Consider the following 17,861-nt stretch of genomic DNA (forward strand, 5'->3'; position numbering starts at 1 on the left):
AGTAACATTTCTGTATGATGAATGTAAGTCATAAAGTTAGCAAACTGACTCTGTGTTAATAGGCTACACAGCAATTGCTCTATACAGTTTATCTAACTTTAGCCAGCAAAAACAAAGTCAGGCTGTTTTATTTGTTATTGAGATAACCTACTTATTGTATTTACATTTTATGCTACTTTATAATTCTACAGTTGAAGGAGAAATATTGAACTTCTTCACTCCAGCTATAATTACACATTACTTTACAGTTTTTAAATATCCATCCAAAACATGATAAACTTCACAACCACTTCTATATAGTGTTACCCAGAATACAACTCTTAAATTTTGCTTGCATTTTTTCAGCAACAGGTTCTGCAGTCCATTTTCATTTTATAATTTATGTTTTGTGTTCAGTTCTTTTATTGTAGCCTATTTTTCCATTGTATATTTACTAAAATAGTTCGACTGTGTGTGTTGATGTGGTTGTTTCTGACTGTTGCTGAAACACACCTCATGAAATCAGCCATTTATAATTATAAATTATACAGTGTAAATTGTTCTAGCGGTGTCATTTAAAAAAAACAACTATTTATTACAAAAGAGATAGCCTACATACAGAATCACAGAACAACGTCAGAGAGCCAATACATTTCCCATATCACAAATATATATGCATAAAAAAAATCTGCGTAATTAAAACATGTATAAAAAATTTTCTCCTGGCAGGGTTGTGAATCACACAGCAGTGCTGCAGTGACGCAAGAGTTTATGAGTTGCAACCTGTGCTGCTCTCAGCTACAGTATGTGCTGCCACTCTTCACTCACTTTAGTCTTAAGCTCCTGCTCACACTGTGGCTCCACTAAAGAGTTTACTGAGACTTCTTTGGACTCGTGGAAGAGCCCTTTAAAGCACATCGCTGCTGCTAACTTTTGTCTTTATTTCTAGGTGGAACAGGATTTAAATTTTTGGACAGGTAAGCGTCCATTCATCAAAATATATTTATATGTATTGTGATTGTTTTTCTGCATGAAGTCACTGTTTTTACCCACACAGATAATACTATGCATCTGATGAGTGGTGTCCTAGTGTGCCTCTGTGCGTTTGGGGCTGTTAGGCTGCTCTCCCTCCCCTGGTTTTGCAGCTTGTTGGCAGGGCTGGGGCTCTTCGTGGTCTGGAGGGGTTCCTGGAAGTTCATACTTGTAGTTCTACGCACCATCAAAAGAGACCTAATGTAAGTAGCAGGTGTGAATATGCGTGTGTGTGTGTGTTTACGTGCGTCATCTTTCAAGTGGCCTACTCCTTTCCTATTTTTCTTTTATTCCTCCCTTTCCTACTCTCCTCTCCATCTAAAAGGTGTCTGGCTGTGATTCTGCGAGTGAAGTCTTCCATGGACCGTAACCTGCGAAACAGAAGCACCATCCCTGCCCTGTTTGCCCAGATGGTGACCCGGCACCCAGACAAACCTGCTTTTATCTACGAGACTACGGGAGAAGTGAGGACTCAACAAGGAATACAAATAAATGCATGCTTCAATATCAGTCATATTGTTGTCAAAGCTGACTGCATTTCCATGTTCATTATATTCCAGGTTTGGAGTTTCAGGGAGCTGCAGGAGCGATGCCATGCTGTGGCTCACTGGGCACTGGCTCAGGGATGGGCTGAGGGAGATGTGGTGGCCTTGTACATGGAAAGCCAGCCTTTAGTGGCGGCTCTGTGGTTGGGTCTGGCTATGATCGGTGTAGAGACGGCACTCATCAACCACAACCTTCGGCAGCACTCTCTGCTTCACTGTGTTAGCGTGTCTGGTGCTCGGGCAATGGTGTTCGGGACAGAGATGAGAGAAGGTAGGAACATGATGGTAGAATAAAGAAAGAGATACAGTTACATAGCTGGAGACGTTGACTGATTGATACTGGGTATGCAGAGCAGTTGAGTGGAGTGATACATAGCTGAGTGTGATCCTCTGCTAATGCAAAAAAATGTGCATTCTTGTTCTACATTTCTGACTTTTCATTGTCTCCCAGCGGTGTCAGAGGTGAGCGGCTCTCTGCAGCCCGACATGGTTTTTTTCAGCAGTGGTGAGCGGGACGATGATGAAATGCTCAGAAGCCTCCAAGTTCAAAGCCTGGACGCCTTGCTGGACCGTTCGCCCAAACACCCTCCGAACTACACACTCAGGAAGGGATTCAATGGTGAGACTCTGCAGGGTGATTGTGCATAGGGTTACGGGTATGACTGTGTTGCCATATAATGTCCTTGTTACATATTAAAAAGTTTTGATTGCAACACCTTGTATTCCTAAACAAGTCTTTGCCTGTCAGAAAAAACTGCTCTCTGCCAGTTTGGGATTGAATCCACTGGAGAGCACACACCACTGTCAGAGACACCATGAACTCCCTTCAAAGAAATAATATGTCACACATCATTCAAGTGCAAGCTGTTATTTTTATTTGATATAATACATTTAAAATTTACTCTAAACTTCAATTTTGCCTTACTAGGTGATTGATATTTGTTCATAAACTTTTCTCTTATTGGTTTGCTTATCTGTAATAGTTTTCACCTTTGTTATCACATGACATTCCTAAGCTAATACTTTTTACTTTTCAAGTCTTTGCTTGCACAGCCTGTCAGACATACAGAGGTAATGGAAGGAAAGACAGAAATATGTTTAGGAATGATGGGGTGGGGGGAGGGGGGTCCGGGTGCACACACTGGAAACACTGAAATAAACAAAAGACAAAGCATGAAGGTGAACAAAAGTACTTAGCAGTCCCTTAAACATTCAACTGCTAACTCTTCATGTTTCTTTGTCCCCCTCTCCCCTCTCCCTCTCCCTCCATGCAGACAGACTTTTCTACATCTACACTTCTGGTACAACAGGAATGCCAAAACCAGCTGTTGTGGTGCACAGTCGGTCGGTTTTTCTGTGATCTCCTCTAAACTGATAACAATGCATTAAGTTTATGGAGGTTTTAAAAACATCTTGAAAGCCACTCACAGTAGCAACTTTTAAGGTGCACCAGCTCTGATGATTTGCTCACACACATTTGCTGATTATTTTTGTCACCTGTATGTCATTTGTTACTGTCAAATGATTGCTGGGAGCCCTCCAAAGGTTTTCGAGCGAGTAACTCTTACATTCGGAGTTCAGAAAAATTTTACAAGCTATGAAAAACCTTTAAAAATGTTATATCAGAATCCCTAAATCAGCAGGGGTTATAGGCAGTTCAGTGGTCTGTTAAAATGCCAGGTTCTTGCGATGTAAAAGAATGAGACAAAGATAAATCGTGTCTTTTTCCACCTTTAATGTGACCTATAGTGTGAACAATTCCATTGGAAAACAAACTGAAATCTTTGAGGGGGGGGGGGGGGGGGGGGGGGGATTAAAAACCTTACAATTACCTGGTTGCATAAGTATGCACACCCTTAAACTGATACTGTGCATAGCCCTCTTCAGATCACCCCACAGCTGTTCAAATGGATTCAGGTCTGGGATCTGGCTGGGCCATTCCAAAATGTTAATCTTCTTCTGGTGAAGCCATGCTTTTGTGGATTTGGATATGTGCTTTGCTGTGCTGAAAGGTGAACTTCCTCTTCATCTTCAGCTTTCTAATGGATGGGAACCTGTTCTCTCATAATTCCTTCCACACTGACTAAGGCCCCGGTTCCAGCTGAAGAAAAACAGCCCGAAGCATGATGCTGCCACCACCACGCCTCACTGGGTTTGCAGTGTTGTTTTTGTGCCAAACATACCTTTTGGAATTATTGCCAAAAAGTTCTACCTTGGTTTCATCAGACCATAACACTTTTTCCCCACATGCTTTTGGGGTACTTGATTTTTGTTTTTGCAAACTTCAGCCGTGCTTCGATGTTTTTCTTTGTAAGAAAAGGCTTCCATCTTGCCACCCTACCCCATAGCCCATTCATATGAAGAATATAGGAGATTGTTGTCACATGTACCACACAGCCAGTACTTGCCAGAAATTCCTGCAGTTCCTTTAATGTTGCTGTAGGCCACTTGGAAGCCTCCCTGACCAGTTTTCTTGTCTTTTCATCAATTTTGGAGCGACGTCCAGTTGTTGGTAAAGTCACACTTGTGCCCCATTTTCTCCTCTTGATGATGACTGTCTTCACTGTGTGCCATGGTACTGTATATCTAATGCCTTGGAAATTCTTTTGTACCCTTCTCCTGACTGTTATCTTTCAACAATGAGATCCCTCTGATGCTCTGGAAGCTCCCTGGGGACTGTGGCTTTTGCTCTGAGATGCAACTAAGAAAATGTCAGGAAAATTATACTAGAACAGCTGAACTTTATTTGTGATTAATCAGAGTCACTTTAAATGATGGCAGGTGTGTAATGACTTCCAGTTAACAGGAGTTTGAATGGGATTGGTTTTTGACATTGTAGGTCACATAAATGGTGGGAAAAGTTCTGACATGATTTATCTTTGTCTCATTCTTCAACAATACAACAATACAATGTATGCCTTGTTGACAACAGAATATCATTCATATTCAAAATATTATGATTTTTGATGTTTGTCTCCCTCATCAAAAACAATTCATTTAATAACTAACAAAATTGTAGTAGTAGGGGAGACAAGACAAAGGAGGTGTGTGGTGGATTACTGTGGGACAAGAAGGACCACGTGACAGACCACTGAGCACGAGCCTTAGCGCCGCAACTGGTAGTAGCATGTCATCCACGTTACCAACTATGGTCACCGGACAGACCACTGAACTGGCCACAACCCCCTCTCCCACAAACTGCAGTTAAAATGGTGTCAATTAAAAAGGATCTCTTGTGGGTATCATTTGACGAGGTGTGGTTGGGTGATGATGGATGTCAGTCAGTTTATTCCATGTTTTTTGTCAGGTATTATCGCATTGCTGCCTTTGGCTTCTACTCCTTTGGCTTGTGTCGTGACGACATCATCTACAACTGCCTTCCCCTGTATCATTCTGCAGGTAGGCTTCAGTCCAGTCGCTCTCTCTTGGCCTTAATCTTCTATTCCCGGCACATGTTGTTGTATATTCAGTGACAGATTTACCTCACTTCCCATACATGTTAAGCTTAAGAGATAAAAACACAAAAGTTGACCATTATCATTCTTTCTTTCTTGTGTGTGTGTGTGTGTGTGTGTGTGTGTGTGTATATATGTGCATGCATGTGAAAAACATTAAATGTTTACAGGTACCATCATGGGTGTAGGCCAGTGTTTGCTCTTTGGTTTGACTGTTGTAGTAAGGAGGAAGTTTTCAGCCAGTCGCTTCTGGGATGATTGTGCCAAACACAACTGCACAGTGAGTTAACACGGCCACTAAAGTCTAAAACTAAACTAAACTAAACTAAAGCTAACAATGAGGAGCGTCCAGGTGCAGGCCAGTTGTTCTACTGATTCTTTTCAACCAATACTGACTAACGTTATATTGTTCTGTCCTTTGTCTGTGTGTGTGTGTCCAGGTAATTATATACATAGGTGAGATTTGCCGATACCTTTTGGCCCAGCCAGTCCGTCCATCTGAGGCACATCACTGTGTGCGTGTTGCAATGGGTAACGGCCTTCGTCAGTCAGTGTGGGAAGAGTTTGTCCAGAGATTCAGAATCAAACGAGTTGGGGAATTTTATGGCGCCACCGAGTGCAACTGCAGCCTGATTAACATAGACGGAAAGGTGTGTGTTATTTTAAATTACTTTAGGTAGAGTGAAGGTCTTTTCCAAAATGTATCCTGTCTCATGTATGTGTCATCTTACCTGCCCAGGTGGGGGCATGTGGCTTCAACAGTCGCATCCTGCCAAGCTTTTACCCCATCAGATTGGTCAGGGTGCAGGGGGAGAATGGACAGCTGCTCAGGGATTCACAGGGACTCTGTATACCCTGTCTGCCTGGTGGGAACACACACAATCCCTCTCACAGACAAATATAGATATACAAACTGGAGATTTTATAAATGTGTCAAAATGATTAATTGTCTCCTCCTCCATCTTTCTCTGCCTCTGCAGGTGAGCCAGGTATGTTAGTGGGACGCATAAACCACACTGATCCGCTCAGGAGATTCGACGGTTACGCTGATCAGGATGCCACAAATCAGAAAATAGCTCACAATGTCTTCAAGATGGGAGACTCTGCTTACGTCTCAGGTATGTTTCATCTTGTATTTTTAGAAAATGTTTCCTCCCATAGACATACAATGTAAGACAGCTAGGTTGGAGACTTTAAATTGCCCTAAAGCGTGAATGGGCATGTGATGACAGACTGGGAACCTGTCCTTGCTGTTTCATTATCACTACAATCTTTCCCTTCTTCCCCTCCAGGGATGATAATTATTGTTATTATCTCTGTCTCTCAGGTGACGTGCTGGTGATGGATGAATATGGCTACATGTATTTCAGGGACCGCAGTGGTGACACATTTCGTTGGCGAGGGGAGAACGTTTCCACCACAGAGGTGGAGGGTGTCCTTAGCCGGCTGTTGGGTCACACTGATGTAGCTGTCTATGGAGTTTCTGTACCAGGTAGAGACGAGGCGGGATGGGAAAAACACACACAAACCACATGAATTAAAGAGAAATTAATTTTTAAATTAATTTAATTTCTTTGTTTTTTAAAAAAATCCTTTTTTTATGTTCTATTTGACCAAAATTATATTTTAATGTGTAATTTCCCTATGTTGCTTTTATGTTAAATGTAAAGCACTTTGAATTGCCTTGTTGTTGAAATGTGCTATACAAATAAACTTGCCTTGCCTAAGATCACGGCCCTTTATTCATTACTTCACCTGTCTGTTCAGGTGTGGAGGGAAAGGCCGGTATGGCAGCAATAGCTCACACAGGAGGCCAGTTTGACCTCGATGCGTTCTTGATCGCTGTACAGAAAGCCCTGCCATCCTACGCACGCCCCGTCTTCCTCCGACTCATGCCCTGTGTTGACACTACAGGTGAGACAGTGATGCAAGGACATGCAAACGTGCACACGTTAAAAAAGTCGCATGTGAACTTCATTTTCCACTTTTCTCCTCAGGTACCTTCAAAATCCAGAAGACACAAGTGCAGAGGGAAGGATACAAGCCAAAAGACTCGCTTGAAGAGATTTATTTTCTGAACAGTTGTGCTGGGCATTACGAGGCTGTCACCGATGAACTATATAGTGCCATCATGGAGGGGAGAGTGTGTCTATGAGACAGGAGGAGGCTGAGAAGATACAGACTGTTATAGAGGACAGAGTTTATTTTTCAATGGGGAAAGAGAGGGAAAAGAAAACTGTTTACACTGATATAAATATAATTGGGTCACTGTGTTTTGCAATTGAACAAACCCATTTATTTGTTACCAAATTTAATGCAATTTCCTAACTTTGCATCAGTGTTATTCCAGATCCAGTAAAATACTATATAAGCCTGTAACAGTTGATGGCATTTAAAGAGAGGACAACATGAATCATCAATCTAAATTCATCAATTTAAAGTAAAACTCAAATTATAAGCCTCTGTTGTCAGGATATACAGTGGAAACCACTTTTAGTGATCATGAAATTAAGCAGATGTTTTTTCTATTTTTAATTTGTCATGTAGATTACCATCTAAATGACATTTGTATATTTATTACATGAATATAAAGTAATGAAACAGACAGCTTTGCTGTTTACTGGATTTTATTGGCTGTAAAATACGGTGCAGCTGTTTCACTGTACAAATTAAATTACTGTACAGTGTATAATTCAAATACATTTCACAGTAATACAGTATTGTATAAAATATAGTTTACTGTAGTTGAAATTATAATTAGGCTAGAGGCTAAAACACTATTGTGCTGTTTACAAATACAGTAAAGTCAGTGTTACAAATGGGCTACTAAGCCACAGCTTGGCGCTGGTGTCAGTGCATTTCATAATTTTTATCAGGCCTGAAATTAGACTGTAGGTGAACTGGTAGCAGAGTTTGAACACAAATGTATTGATAAAATGTACATATTTTTTTTTCCATATATATTTATATGTATGAAAAGACCCACTGAACACTGTATACATGAATTGTTTAAAACAGCATTTGTATGGGAATGATTCTGTCTCACGTTTTTTTTAATCCATATTAGTGGTTGATCACTGTAACCATGATCACTATAGGTGGGTTCCACTGAGGTACAATTTCAGAGCCTTTTAAATACTGATGAGCACACAGCAAATGTACACTACACAAAATACAATGTAATCAGAGAGTTTACATGTACAGTGGGTACGGAAAGTATTCAGACCCCTTTAAATTTTTCACTCTTTGTTTCATTGCAGCCATTTTCCAAAAATCAAAAAAGTTCATTTTATTTCTCAGTAATGTACACTCAGCACCCCATCTTGACAGAAAAAAACAGAAATGTAGAAATTTTAGCAAATTTATTAAAAAAGAAAAACTGAAATATCACATGGTCATAAGTATTCAGACCCTTTGCCGTGACACTCATATTTAACTCAGGTGCTGTCTATTTCTTCTGATCATCCTTGAGATGGTTCTACACCTTCATTTGAGTCCAGCTGTGTTTGATTATACTGATTGGACTTGATTAGGAAAGCCACACACCTGTCTATATAAGACCTTACAGCTCACAGTGCATGTCAGAGCAAATGAGAATCATGAGGTCAAAGGAACTGCCTGAAGAGCTCAGAGACAGAATTGTGGCAAGGCACTGGCCAAGGTTACAAAAAAATTTCTGCTGCACTTAAGGTTCCTAAGAGCACAGTGGCCTCCATAATCCTCAAATGGAAGACGTTTGGGACGACCAGAACCCTTCCTAGAGCTGGCCGTCCGGCCAAACTGAGCTATCGGGGGAGAAGAGCCTTGGTGAGAGAGGTAAAGAAGAACCCAAAGGTCACTGTGGCTGAGCTCCAGAGATGCAGTCGGGAGATGGGAGAAAGTTGTAGTAAGTCAACCATCACTGCAGCAATCCACCAGTCGGGGCTTTATGGCAGAGTGGCCCGACGGAAGCCTCTCCTCAGTGCAAGACACATGAAAGCCCACATGGAGTTTGCTAAAAAACACCTGAAGGACTCCAAGATGGTGATAAATAAGATCCTCTGGTCTGATGAGACCAAGATAGAACTTTTTGGCCTTAATTCTAAGCGGTATGTGTGGAGAAAACCAGGCACTGCTCATCACCTGTCCAATACAGTCTCAACAGTGAAGCATGGTGGTGGCAGCATCATGCTGTGGGGGTGTTTTTCAGCTGCAGGGACAGGACGACTGGTTGCAATCGAGGGAAAGATGAATGCGGCCAAGTACAGGGATATCCTGGACGAAAACCTTTTCCAGAGTGCTCTGGACCTCAGACTGGGCCGAAGGTTTACCTTCCAACAAGACAATGACCCTAAGCACACCGCTAAAATAACGAAGGAGTGGCTTCACAACAACTCCGTGGCTGTTCTTGAATGGCCCAGCCAGAGCCCTGACTTAAACCCAATTGAGCATCTCTGGAGAGACCTGAAAATGGCTGTCCACCAACGTTTACCATCCAACCTGACAGAACTGGAGAGGATCTGCAAGGAGGAATGGCAGAGGATACCCAAATCCAGATGTGAAAAACTTGTTGCATCTTTCCCAAAATGACTCATGGCTGTATTAGATCAAAAGGGTGCTTCTACTAAATATTGAGCAAAGGGTCTGAATACTTATGACCATGTGATATTTCAGTTTTTTCTTTTTTAATAAATTTGCAAAAATTTCTACATTTCTGTTTTTTTTCTGTCAAGATGGGGTGCTGAGTGTACATTACTGAGAAATAAAATGAACTTTTTTGATTTTTGGAAAATGGCTGCAATGAAACAAAGAGTGAAAAATTTAAAGGGCTCTGAATACTTTCCGTACCCACTGTATGTTAGCAGCTGTACACCTTTTCAGTAAAGCAAAATCTAAACGTGTGTCTCTTGATAAAAAATTTACATTGTAAGATACTGGTATGGGCTAACATTCAAATAGCAAAGACTTTGGGAGGACATGGGCATTTCAAATGCAGTTCGAATGATAAAAATATGTTTTCACCCACTGTGGACATAGCAATGTCTAGTCAAGAGAACTGTATTGCCTGCTAATTTGAGGGGTATGTTTCAAGGAGCATTACATCAGTAAGCTGTTAAAGCTGTAGATGGGGGATTACCAAGAGAAAAAACACTGTTGAGAACATAAAACCTTTTTGAAAGGTCCCCTCATTGTGTCATATCAAGAGGATAATGTGCTGGAGAACAGTATGACCTTGGGAACATAGATACACTCCCGACCAACCAACAGACTAATATTGCCATCCCTAGAGCCACAGAGCTAGCATGACTAAAAACAACACTTAGTATAGTAGGAAGTATAGTTAATTATGGCTGTAGTCTCTTATTTATTTAGTTATTTATTTTCATCACAAGTATAATAATCAACATGATTCATGTGGATTTGTTTGTGATTGCTGGATTCCTTGCGGGCTCTGTTCAGTGAAACATATTAGTTAGGACTGAACCTGGGCTTGCTGCTCTGTTTTTGTCTTTTTTCTTTTCCTTTCCAGCCAGCTTTGTTTTAATGAGCTGGTCCTTCCTGGTGCATCCTTGAGGTTTGGTGTTCTTCTCCTCTCGCACAGAACCAATTGCTGAGTTTTTCTCTTCAGTCAGACATCTGCTCTCTGACATCTTGCTGCTGTTAGTCGATGCAGTGTCAATGTCTCTCTCAGTGCAGGATTTGCTGTTCATCACCCGATCCCCCTCAGTGATAGCAGTGTCTTCCACAGGGACATAATCTGACCCCACTCTGATGTTCACGCTCTGTGCCAACAGAGCAAGGCCTCCACACAGCGATATACTCTCAAAGTATGGGTAGACCTTTTCAGTAAAGCAATATCTAAATGTGAAAAGATGTGTGGCAGTATCAGCGTTTATGAATTCCAACGTCCCTTCAACCCAGTCCAGCTTCACACGGACTCTTCTAAGGTGGGGTGAGTTGTTGAGATTTAGGTCTTCAGAGGGAGTGGTCAGAGCTTGGTACTTGCCGTCTCGCAGGCTGATACACCAGAGTCCTGCCTCTGGACAGGCCTCAAACTCTGTCCTCCTGGACACAGACTGTGCAGCCACACCGACTGTCCAATTATTGGTGTCACCAACCTGTTGAAATAATAGAGAAAAAGATAAGACAGACAGGGTAGATGGCAGGGACAATTCCTATGCTAGCAGTTCAGAAACATACGTGTATACGTGTATAAGAGCCAAGCGGATACTGGATTTTTGAGACTGACACCAGTAAAATTATATGTGTCTTTCAATGAGAAGGCTGGATTTGAACATTACTTTTATTATCAATGACAGCGTGTCATGACAGTAAGGGTCAGGTTATTCTCAGTCAGAACTAGTACGTAAGTAATGACGTCCGACCCGTGGGAAATCAAAAGCATTGAACATGATAGTTAGAAGGCCGAATAAAAAGCCAGCCTTCAAACACTGGTGGCAGAGCCATTTTAATGACATTCATAGCGTTGTTCACAGGAAAAGGGACAGAAATAGTTGTGTGAAGAATAAAAAAAAAAAGAGAGCTTGGGAGAGTAGTTCAAACCCTGCTTACTTTCTCACCTCCACACAGCTGGCTAATCATGGCATAAAGTGGGTGTGAATGTCAGCTTGTTGGTTTCAGAAACTTACAGAGATGGTGCGATGTCTGAAAGGTGTGGTGGGGGAAGCGGGTTGCCTGAACCAGATATTGGCATTGGTTTCAAGAAATGCCAAACTGGGTTTGAGGTCATTTAGAAATTGTGCCCACCATTAAGTAGTTTGTCCAACAGTGAGTACTGACAAGATGACTTGTACAATGTCAAATGTCCCACTATATGTATCTTGGTCTTAATTTAAAAAAAAAATTAAAATCAATCTAGGAACTGTATCGACATTTTTTATGTCATGTGTTTCTGTTCAAAATGAGTGATATCAGTATTGGCGTTGATTGGTCAGGCTATAGTCAATATGTAAATACAAATAGTACCTGTATATATGAACTAAAACTGAACAGAAATGTATTAAACCTGAATCAAGAAAATGACCAGTACATTAAAAGGCAGCTTATAAATTATGTGTACTGCAACTATTTTCTGTGCCAATATTAATACCAATAATAGAGCTCACTGTTATAGGGGAGAGCAGGGGCGAAAGTACAATTTTTCAGAAAAACCTGATTTTAAATGATTATGTTGTAGACAGTGATATATTTAATATCAATATCAGGTGGTATTTTGTACAAATGCAGAACGACTTCCCTATAATTTCACTTTAAACATAAGCGGCACATTGTTACTTTCGACCCCATCTGTTGGGTCAAAGTAACACAACTAGATTTTTTGTGTTTCCCTTGTTCTTATTAAATATACGTGACTATGACCTTGTAAATATGTAACTGCAAATTTATTTTGTCATTTATCTTTGCAGAAAATGTATAAATTACATTTTCATTTTATTTATCTATTTTGAGTTTCTTCAAATGTTTCAAAAGTAACCCAACCGTATACTTGTTCAAAATGTTTTTTATTGGCAATGTTAATCCATTTTATAAAACATTTCTTCAACAATATGAACAATATGAAAATGAATATTCATAACAAATATAAATATAAATTTTCAAAAATAATGCAAAAATAGTCATGTTTCTATCTAGCTGTTTTTTATACGTAATTCCAAAATGTGCCTGAAAACATCTGGCTGAATCAGACCTCTGTCTGTCTTTCTGACCCTCACACTCACATAACATAAACATGTTTCAATACATGCTGCAACACAGAGAAACTCACCACATTAGCAGCGGGACAAAAGAAACACGGCTAAAGTAATACGTCACACTGAAAAACTCTGACAGGGCAAACTTCAGGGTGTGTTAAAGAACTAAATAACCTGTAGATTAATCCTTACTGTGACACATGAAACGAGAGACACAACTTATAATTCTAAAAACAGTACAGCTTCAGAAATTTACTTGCCTGCTCGAAAACAGTTTTCTGAAGACAGCCACGGGAAACGATAACGAAATCATGCGATATTTGGCAGCCCTATCAAGTGTTGCGTGATGAAGGTGCTGTCACAGCTTGGACTGCAAATGCAGTCAGGGCTCTGACAAAATCGCCTTGTTACTTTCGTCCCCTGTTACTTTCGCCCCGATTTACCCCTACTGCTCGGCTAGAGCAAATACCTCAATATGCCAACAGTGCACTCCGGAGTCAAAGCCCTCTCTTGCCAGGATGCAGGAATAAGGGTGGAAACGTTCAGGGTTAGCTGGGACAGAGAAAGCAGCATCCTGTGAGGGTCCAGGGGTGAAATGGAAACTGTTTAAACCAGGAGACACCCTCAGAGACTGGCCAGCTGTCCTAGGGTCCAGGGTCACTGGAGCTGCAAGATACAAAGTGGGTCAAAGGGACTGAAGGTGAAACAAGAAATGCATTCATGCATTGAAAGAGACTGACTGTAGGGGGCGATGTGTTTCATCTTCTCCCACACAGCATACTGGAGGTTACCCAGGTGTTTGGCCACTTCTATTAGAGGTCTGCTAACCTGTTGTGGCACACTTCTACCTGCCCATGTACTGCAGTAAATAAACATGAACATGCAGACAGTTATACAGTTGTATTTGCATGTATATGTGCTTGTGTGTGAAAAATACCTGGAAATTTCACATACCTATTCAGCGTGTCTTGGTAATGCTGTAACAAAAAATACTTTATATGGTTACTGTTTTAAATACAAACACCTTTAACCATTCATTGATTAATGGTGTAACATCTGATTGATGTTACTGTTATGGCAGAAAATTGTGTCCTCTTACATTTACAGTTTTTACAACTGCTTACACACAAAATCTTTACATGTCACATAATTTTTGAAACCTCTCACTCAAAGACCAAAAACTCATCTCAAATCTTCAAAACCATAAGCTAATTCTCAGGCTTTCACTCAGTTTTCAATTGCATAAAACACTTTTCTACAATTCTCTACCTAAGACACAAAAATCTAACAGGAAGTGACTTGCTGTCGTTTTCAAAACACAACAAATGAAAATGCTACACTTATTTACCTGGTCTCACACCCACTCCTCACATGTGCAAACACTAACTGCTTTACTGATCACTAATTAATCACTGCTTTAGTATACAGTATATATTTATAGGTCTACTGTATACTAGTGTTTTGAACAATGGATGCCAACAATGGACAGAGAGCAAGGGGAGAAGGAGGGAAAGGCAAGGGACAACAATGGGGACAAGTTCAAGGAGGAAGAGTTGAAAGGAGGAGGAGGAAGAAGAGGAGGAGGACGAGGAGGTTGACAATGATTGAAGCTGGACTGAGAGTCCAGCCCAACAAGAGTCCAACCTTCAGAAATTAGAACAGGTATGCAACAATCTAATCTAGTGTACTTTTCAGCACCTCTTTCAGCAGATTACTTTCACTCCAGAACACAGTGTGTAAATGGTATATCAAAGGACTTACTATTTTGAAAAAAGTGTTTGCCATCTGATGCCAATGCTTCATTTTGGGATGTGTTTATGGCATTTTGAATTGGGGAATTGTCTGTAGAGTTTTTAAAAGAGACATAATTTGAAAACGCGTGTAAGCAGTTGTAAAAAAAACTGTAATCTTTTATGCAGGTTCTTTTACTATTATTATTATTATTACTATTAATATTAAAATTATTGTTATATCTTATAGATATATATGTATTGTGTTTTTTATCCTTATCCTTAACCTTTCCTTTTTGTATACTTTATATGTTAGTCTGTCCACATATACCAGGGTTTAGGTCGGAGCTGTGAGATTGTTTTGGTTTTTTCCCCCTCTTGTTGTTCTTCTCCTCTCCTTGAATGTTCATTCAAGGACGGGAGAGGATCTCTGTTCCCCCAAATATAGGAACCTAGACTGTACATCCCTTTGCTCAGGACCAGACGCCTGAAGCGGCCCTAGGCGTCAGGTCTCTGGACCAGCTGTACATGTGTTACAGTACTTTGTTTATTCTCTTTTATAAATAAATTCTTCAAAGACAACGGTTGGTTGTAACTCAATTATTTGCTTAATCCCTCACCAGCAATATACAATTTTCATCGACAGTTACCTCTGAAAATTCAGCCCCATCTCCTCCTGTGTTCAGCTCCTCTTCAATCAGTTGGATCTTCTCCTCCAGAGATTTTATCACCTGATTCATTCTGTCTATCCAATCTACCGCCTCTCTCTTCTTCTTCTCCTGTTTCTCCCTGAGTGCAAGCAGTCTAGCTGCTTCCTCCTCCCTCAAAAACTGATGAAGACTCTCAAATTCCTTTTTCATGCACCCCTCTGTAACTTTGGCCTCAGCCTGGGAAGAATACAAAAAAAGCAAAGAAAGTGTGAGGAATAAAGAGGAGGTCCTAAAGCAGGGACAAGCTCCATAAAGTTCTGATTGATTTTTTGATTTGTAGTCGCAGGTCTACCTGGTTATGTCTGGATGCATGTTCACAGGTCTGTGCGACTTTCTCAAAGTCCATCATCTTCTTCTTCAGTCCATTTAACGATGTTCTGAGCTCCTCCTAGTGGCCCAAAGTCAAGTCAAATTTATTTATTTTGCCCAATATCAAAAAATTGGCTTTACAATCTGTACCTCTGTCCTTAGACCATCCATTCGGAAAAGGACTGAGAGGGAGTATTTTTACTTTTGCTACTTCTACAAAAGTTGAAATAGTACAAAATTATGTTGTGGCTCCTATAGTATAATGTACTGTAGTAAAAGTATAATTTTGAATACAGCAGTGGTGGAAAAGTACATTTACTGAAGTACTGTACTTTAGAAAACTTTTGAGGAAGTTGTACTTCATGCTTCTTTGAACTTCTATGTCACTACATTTCAGATGGAAATATAGTGCCTTTTACTGAACAGCTATAGAACTAGATACTTTCATTAAATTAAACGCTCTGAACACTCGCAGGTGTTTCTAATTGCTCTCACTAGTCAGGTTGAAGCTGGGAGGAGCTCTGCTTGGAATTATCAGGGTATCCACAGGTCTTATGGTGCTTTCAGACCAACCGCGAATTTTCGCCTCGCCACGCTTTCCTCGCGTGAGTACATTCGCTGCAAGTGTTCACACACAACGCGAGAAGGCGATTTTAACGCAATAACTTGAATGAACACAACTTGCCAGTACTGTAGCTGTATGAATCCAAAGTAAACATTTTGTTGTGATTAAATAGCAAAAAACGGATCAAACTGATGCCGAAATAACTACAATATGATGCAGTTTTGTTAAACATATGAATTCATGCTTTGTCAGGTCTGTCAGCAAGACCGCAAGACAACAACTTCTAAAATGTTTGTTTTCTTAATGGAGTTTGGATCGATCAGGGGTATGCTATGCTAACTTGGTCACAGTATAGTACGATAGCTGGAATAAAGTTACATACACATGTTTTCTGAACTCACCAGGTAGTTCAACCGCCTCGCTTTCTTTTCTCCCAGTAATGTCCTGTTTTGTTTTGTGTGTGTTTTTTTTTTTTTAACGTTGATAGGCTATCGCAACACAGCGTCATGCGAATTTCTCGCTTGGGTTGAAAATATTCAACTCGCGCGAATTCCTTCGCATTGCTTTCGCTTCGCCTTCGCGTCGCTTCGCGCCGCCCGACAGGAAATCGCGTCTTTGCATTGACTTTGTATATAAACTCACCGCCCCCAACGCTCGCTTCGCTTTTGGTCTGAAAGCACCATTAAAAACATGTTGGGAGACTTTACACACCTGTAATCTAAAAGTGGGATTGTGTTGCAGGAGGTGGTTCAATCCTTTACCAGTTTCAGTCAGCACCACCAGAGCTGTAGTGAACACTGTCACTACTGCTATGCTAGCAACAGTAGCTAGCTCATCAACTCACTAATGGACAATTGTGTCGAAAGTGTCAATTTGATCAAGAATGTACAGGAACTTGAATTAATTATATTTTAATTGCTTAATCCATCCATCAATTTTCTGCCACTTAGCTGGGTCCATGTTGCAATAATAGAATTATATAGGAATTTTTAATTCTGACATTGTGATATGTACATGTACTTAATCAATAATTGTAGGCCTTATTGTCCCTGCTGATGTCCATCATGCTTTTCTCTGTGGTATTATGTACCCTGTGGTATTTAAAAAAAGGCTTTAAACAGTCTAAAATTTAAGTTGATTGACACTGCAGAAACTGTGGTTATGTCACCAAACTGCCTCAAAAAAAGATAACAGGGTACACTTTCCTGAGAAGGATCCTGATCAAGCAACAGAAGGGAAAACTCCTGTGTGGGTGGACTGTGGTTGTGCATGATCTTTAAGATTTTATATACAAAATATGTGATAACCTTAACGTTTTACTGATCAAACTACCATTACACTAACAGTGTAATATGTAGTAGTAGTAGTAGTAGAACACATCTCTAAGTAGTTAGATATGTTTTTCATGAACCAGTTAAAACATGAAACTAAAACCGATGCACTGTTGACTCAATCAACATACAGTTTACAAGCACACATGAGTATTAGATTAAAATCATTATATGAGCCACGTTCATGAGCCTGCACTGTGTACTGACAGTATTCACAGGAAATTAACATAACCCACCAGCTCTTTTCTTCAGATTACTTTTACCATTTTTATGAGTGTGTGTGTGTGTGTATTATTCATGTTGTGGCAACATAAATCACATTGTGGGGATTCTCCTTCCTTTTGGGGACAAAACACAAGTCATACATAAATCATTACATTTTAGGGTGAAGACTGTAGATCAAATTTCATGTCCAGTGAGATCTGAACATGCCTTTGTGACATGATGATAGCAACAGTAATTGCCATCTTAGTTTTCAGGTTGGTGCCTCTTTTAAAGTCTAAATTCTGCCTGT

At 40.3% G+C, this 17,861-nt stretch overlaps 2 protein-coding genes across 3 annotated transcripts; one reads left to right on the forward strand and one right to left on the reverse strand.

Moving 5' to 3' along the window:
- Positions 1-778: 778 nt before the first annotated feature.
- Positions 779-8,043, forward strand: LOC119899444 (long-chain fatty acid transport protein 1-like). Of its 2 annotated transcripts, XM_038714000.1 has the most exons (14): positions 779-956; positions 1,037-1,214; positions 1,337-1,475; positions 1,572-1,827; positions 2,008-2,175; positions 2,831-2,900; positions 4,864-4,955; positions 5,182-5,291; positions 5,452-5,661; positions 5,751-5,877; positions 5,992-6,129; positions 6,339-6,503; positions 6,779-6,925; positions 7,009-8,043. In XM_038714000.1, exons 2-14 carry the CDS (start codon positions 1,045-1,047, stop codon positions 7,164-7,166), a joined length of 1,950 nt encoding a protein of 649 aa, XP_038569928.1. In that variant the 5' UTR covers positions 779-956; positions 1,037-1,044; the 3' UTR covers positions 7,167-8,043. The 2 variants fall into 2 exon arrangements, with proteins under 2 accessions (XP_038569928.1, XP_038569927.1); XM_038713999.1 differs by having other exon boundaries at positions 1,337-1,827.
- A 2,403-nt stretch (positions 8,044-10,446) lies between these two features.
- Positions 10,447-16,463, reverse strand: LOC119899799 (zinc-binding protein A33-like). The gene is made up of 7 exons (XM_038714562.1): positions 16,418-16,463; positions 15,435-15,530; positions 15,083-15,319; positions 13,657-13,679; positions 13,443-13,561; positions 13,172-13,368; positions 10,447-11,109 (listed from the first exon to the last, which is right to left on the reverse strand). Exons 2-7 carry the CDS (start codon positions 15,489-15,491, stop codon positions 10,447-10,449), a joined length of 1,296 nt encoding a protein of 431 aa, XP_038570490.1. The 5' UTR covers positions 15,492-15,530; positions 16,418-16,463.
- Positions 16,464-17,861: the final 1,398 nt, after the last annotated feature.

This window comes from Micropterus salmoides, unplaced genomic scaffold, assembly GCF_014851395.1.
Source record: "Micropterus salmoides isolate LMB-PRFRI ecotype aquatic unplaced genomic scaffold, ASM1485139v1 Ms_hic_scaffold_12, whole genome shotgun sequence".
Classification (NCBI taxonomy): domain Eukaryota; kingdom Metazoa; phylum Chordata; class Actinopteri; order Centrarchiformes; family Centrarchidae; genus Micropterus; species Micropterus salmoides.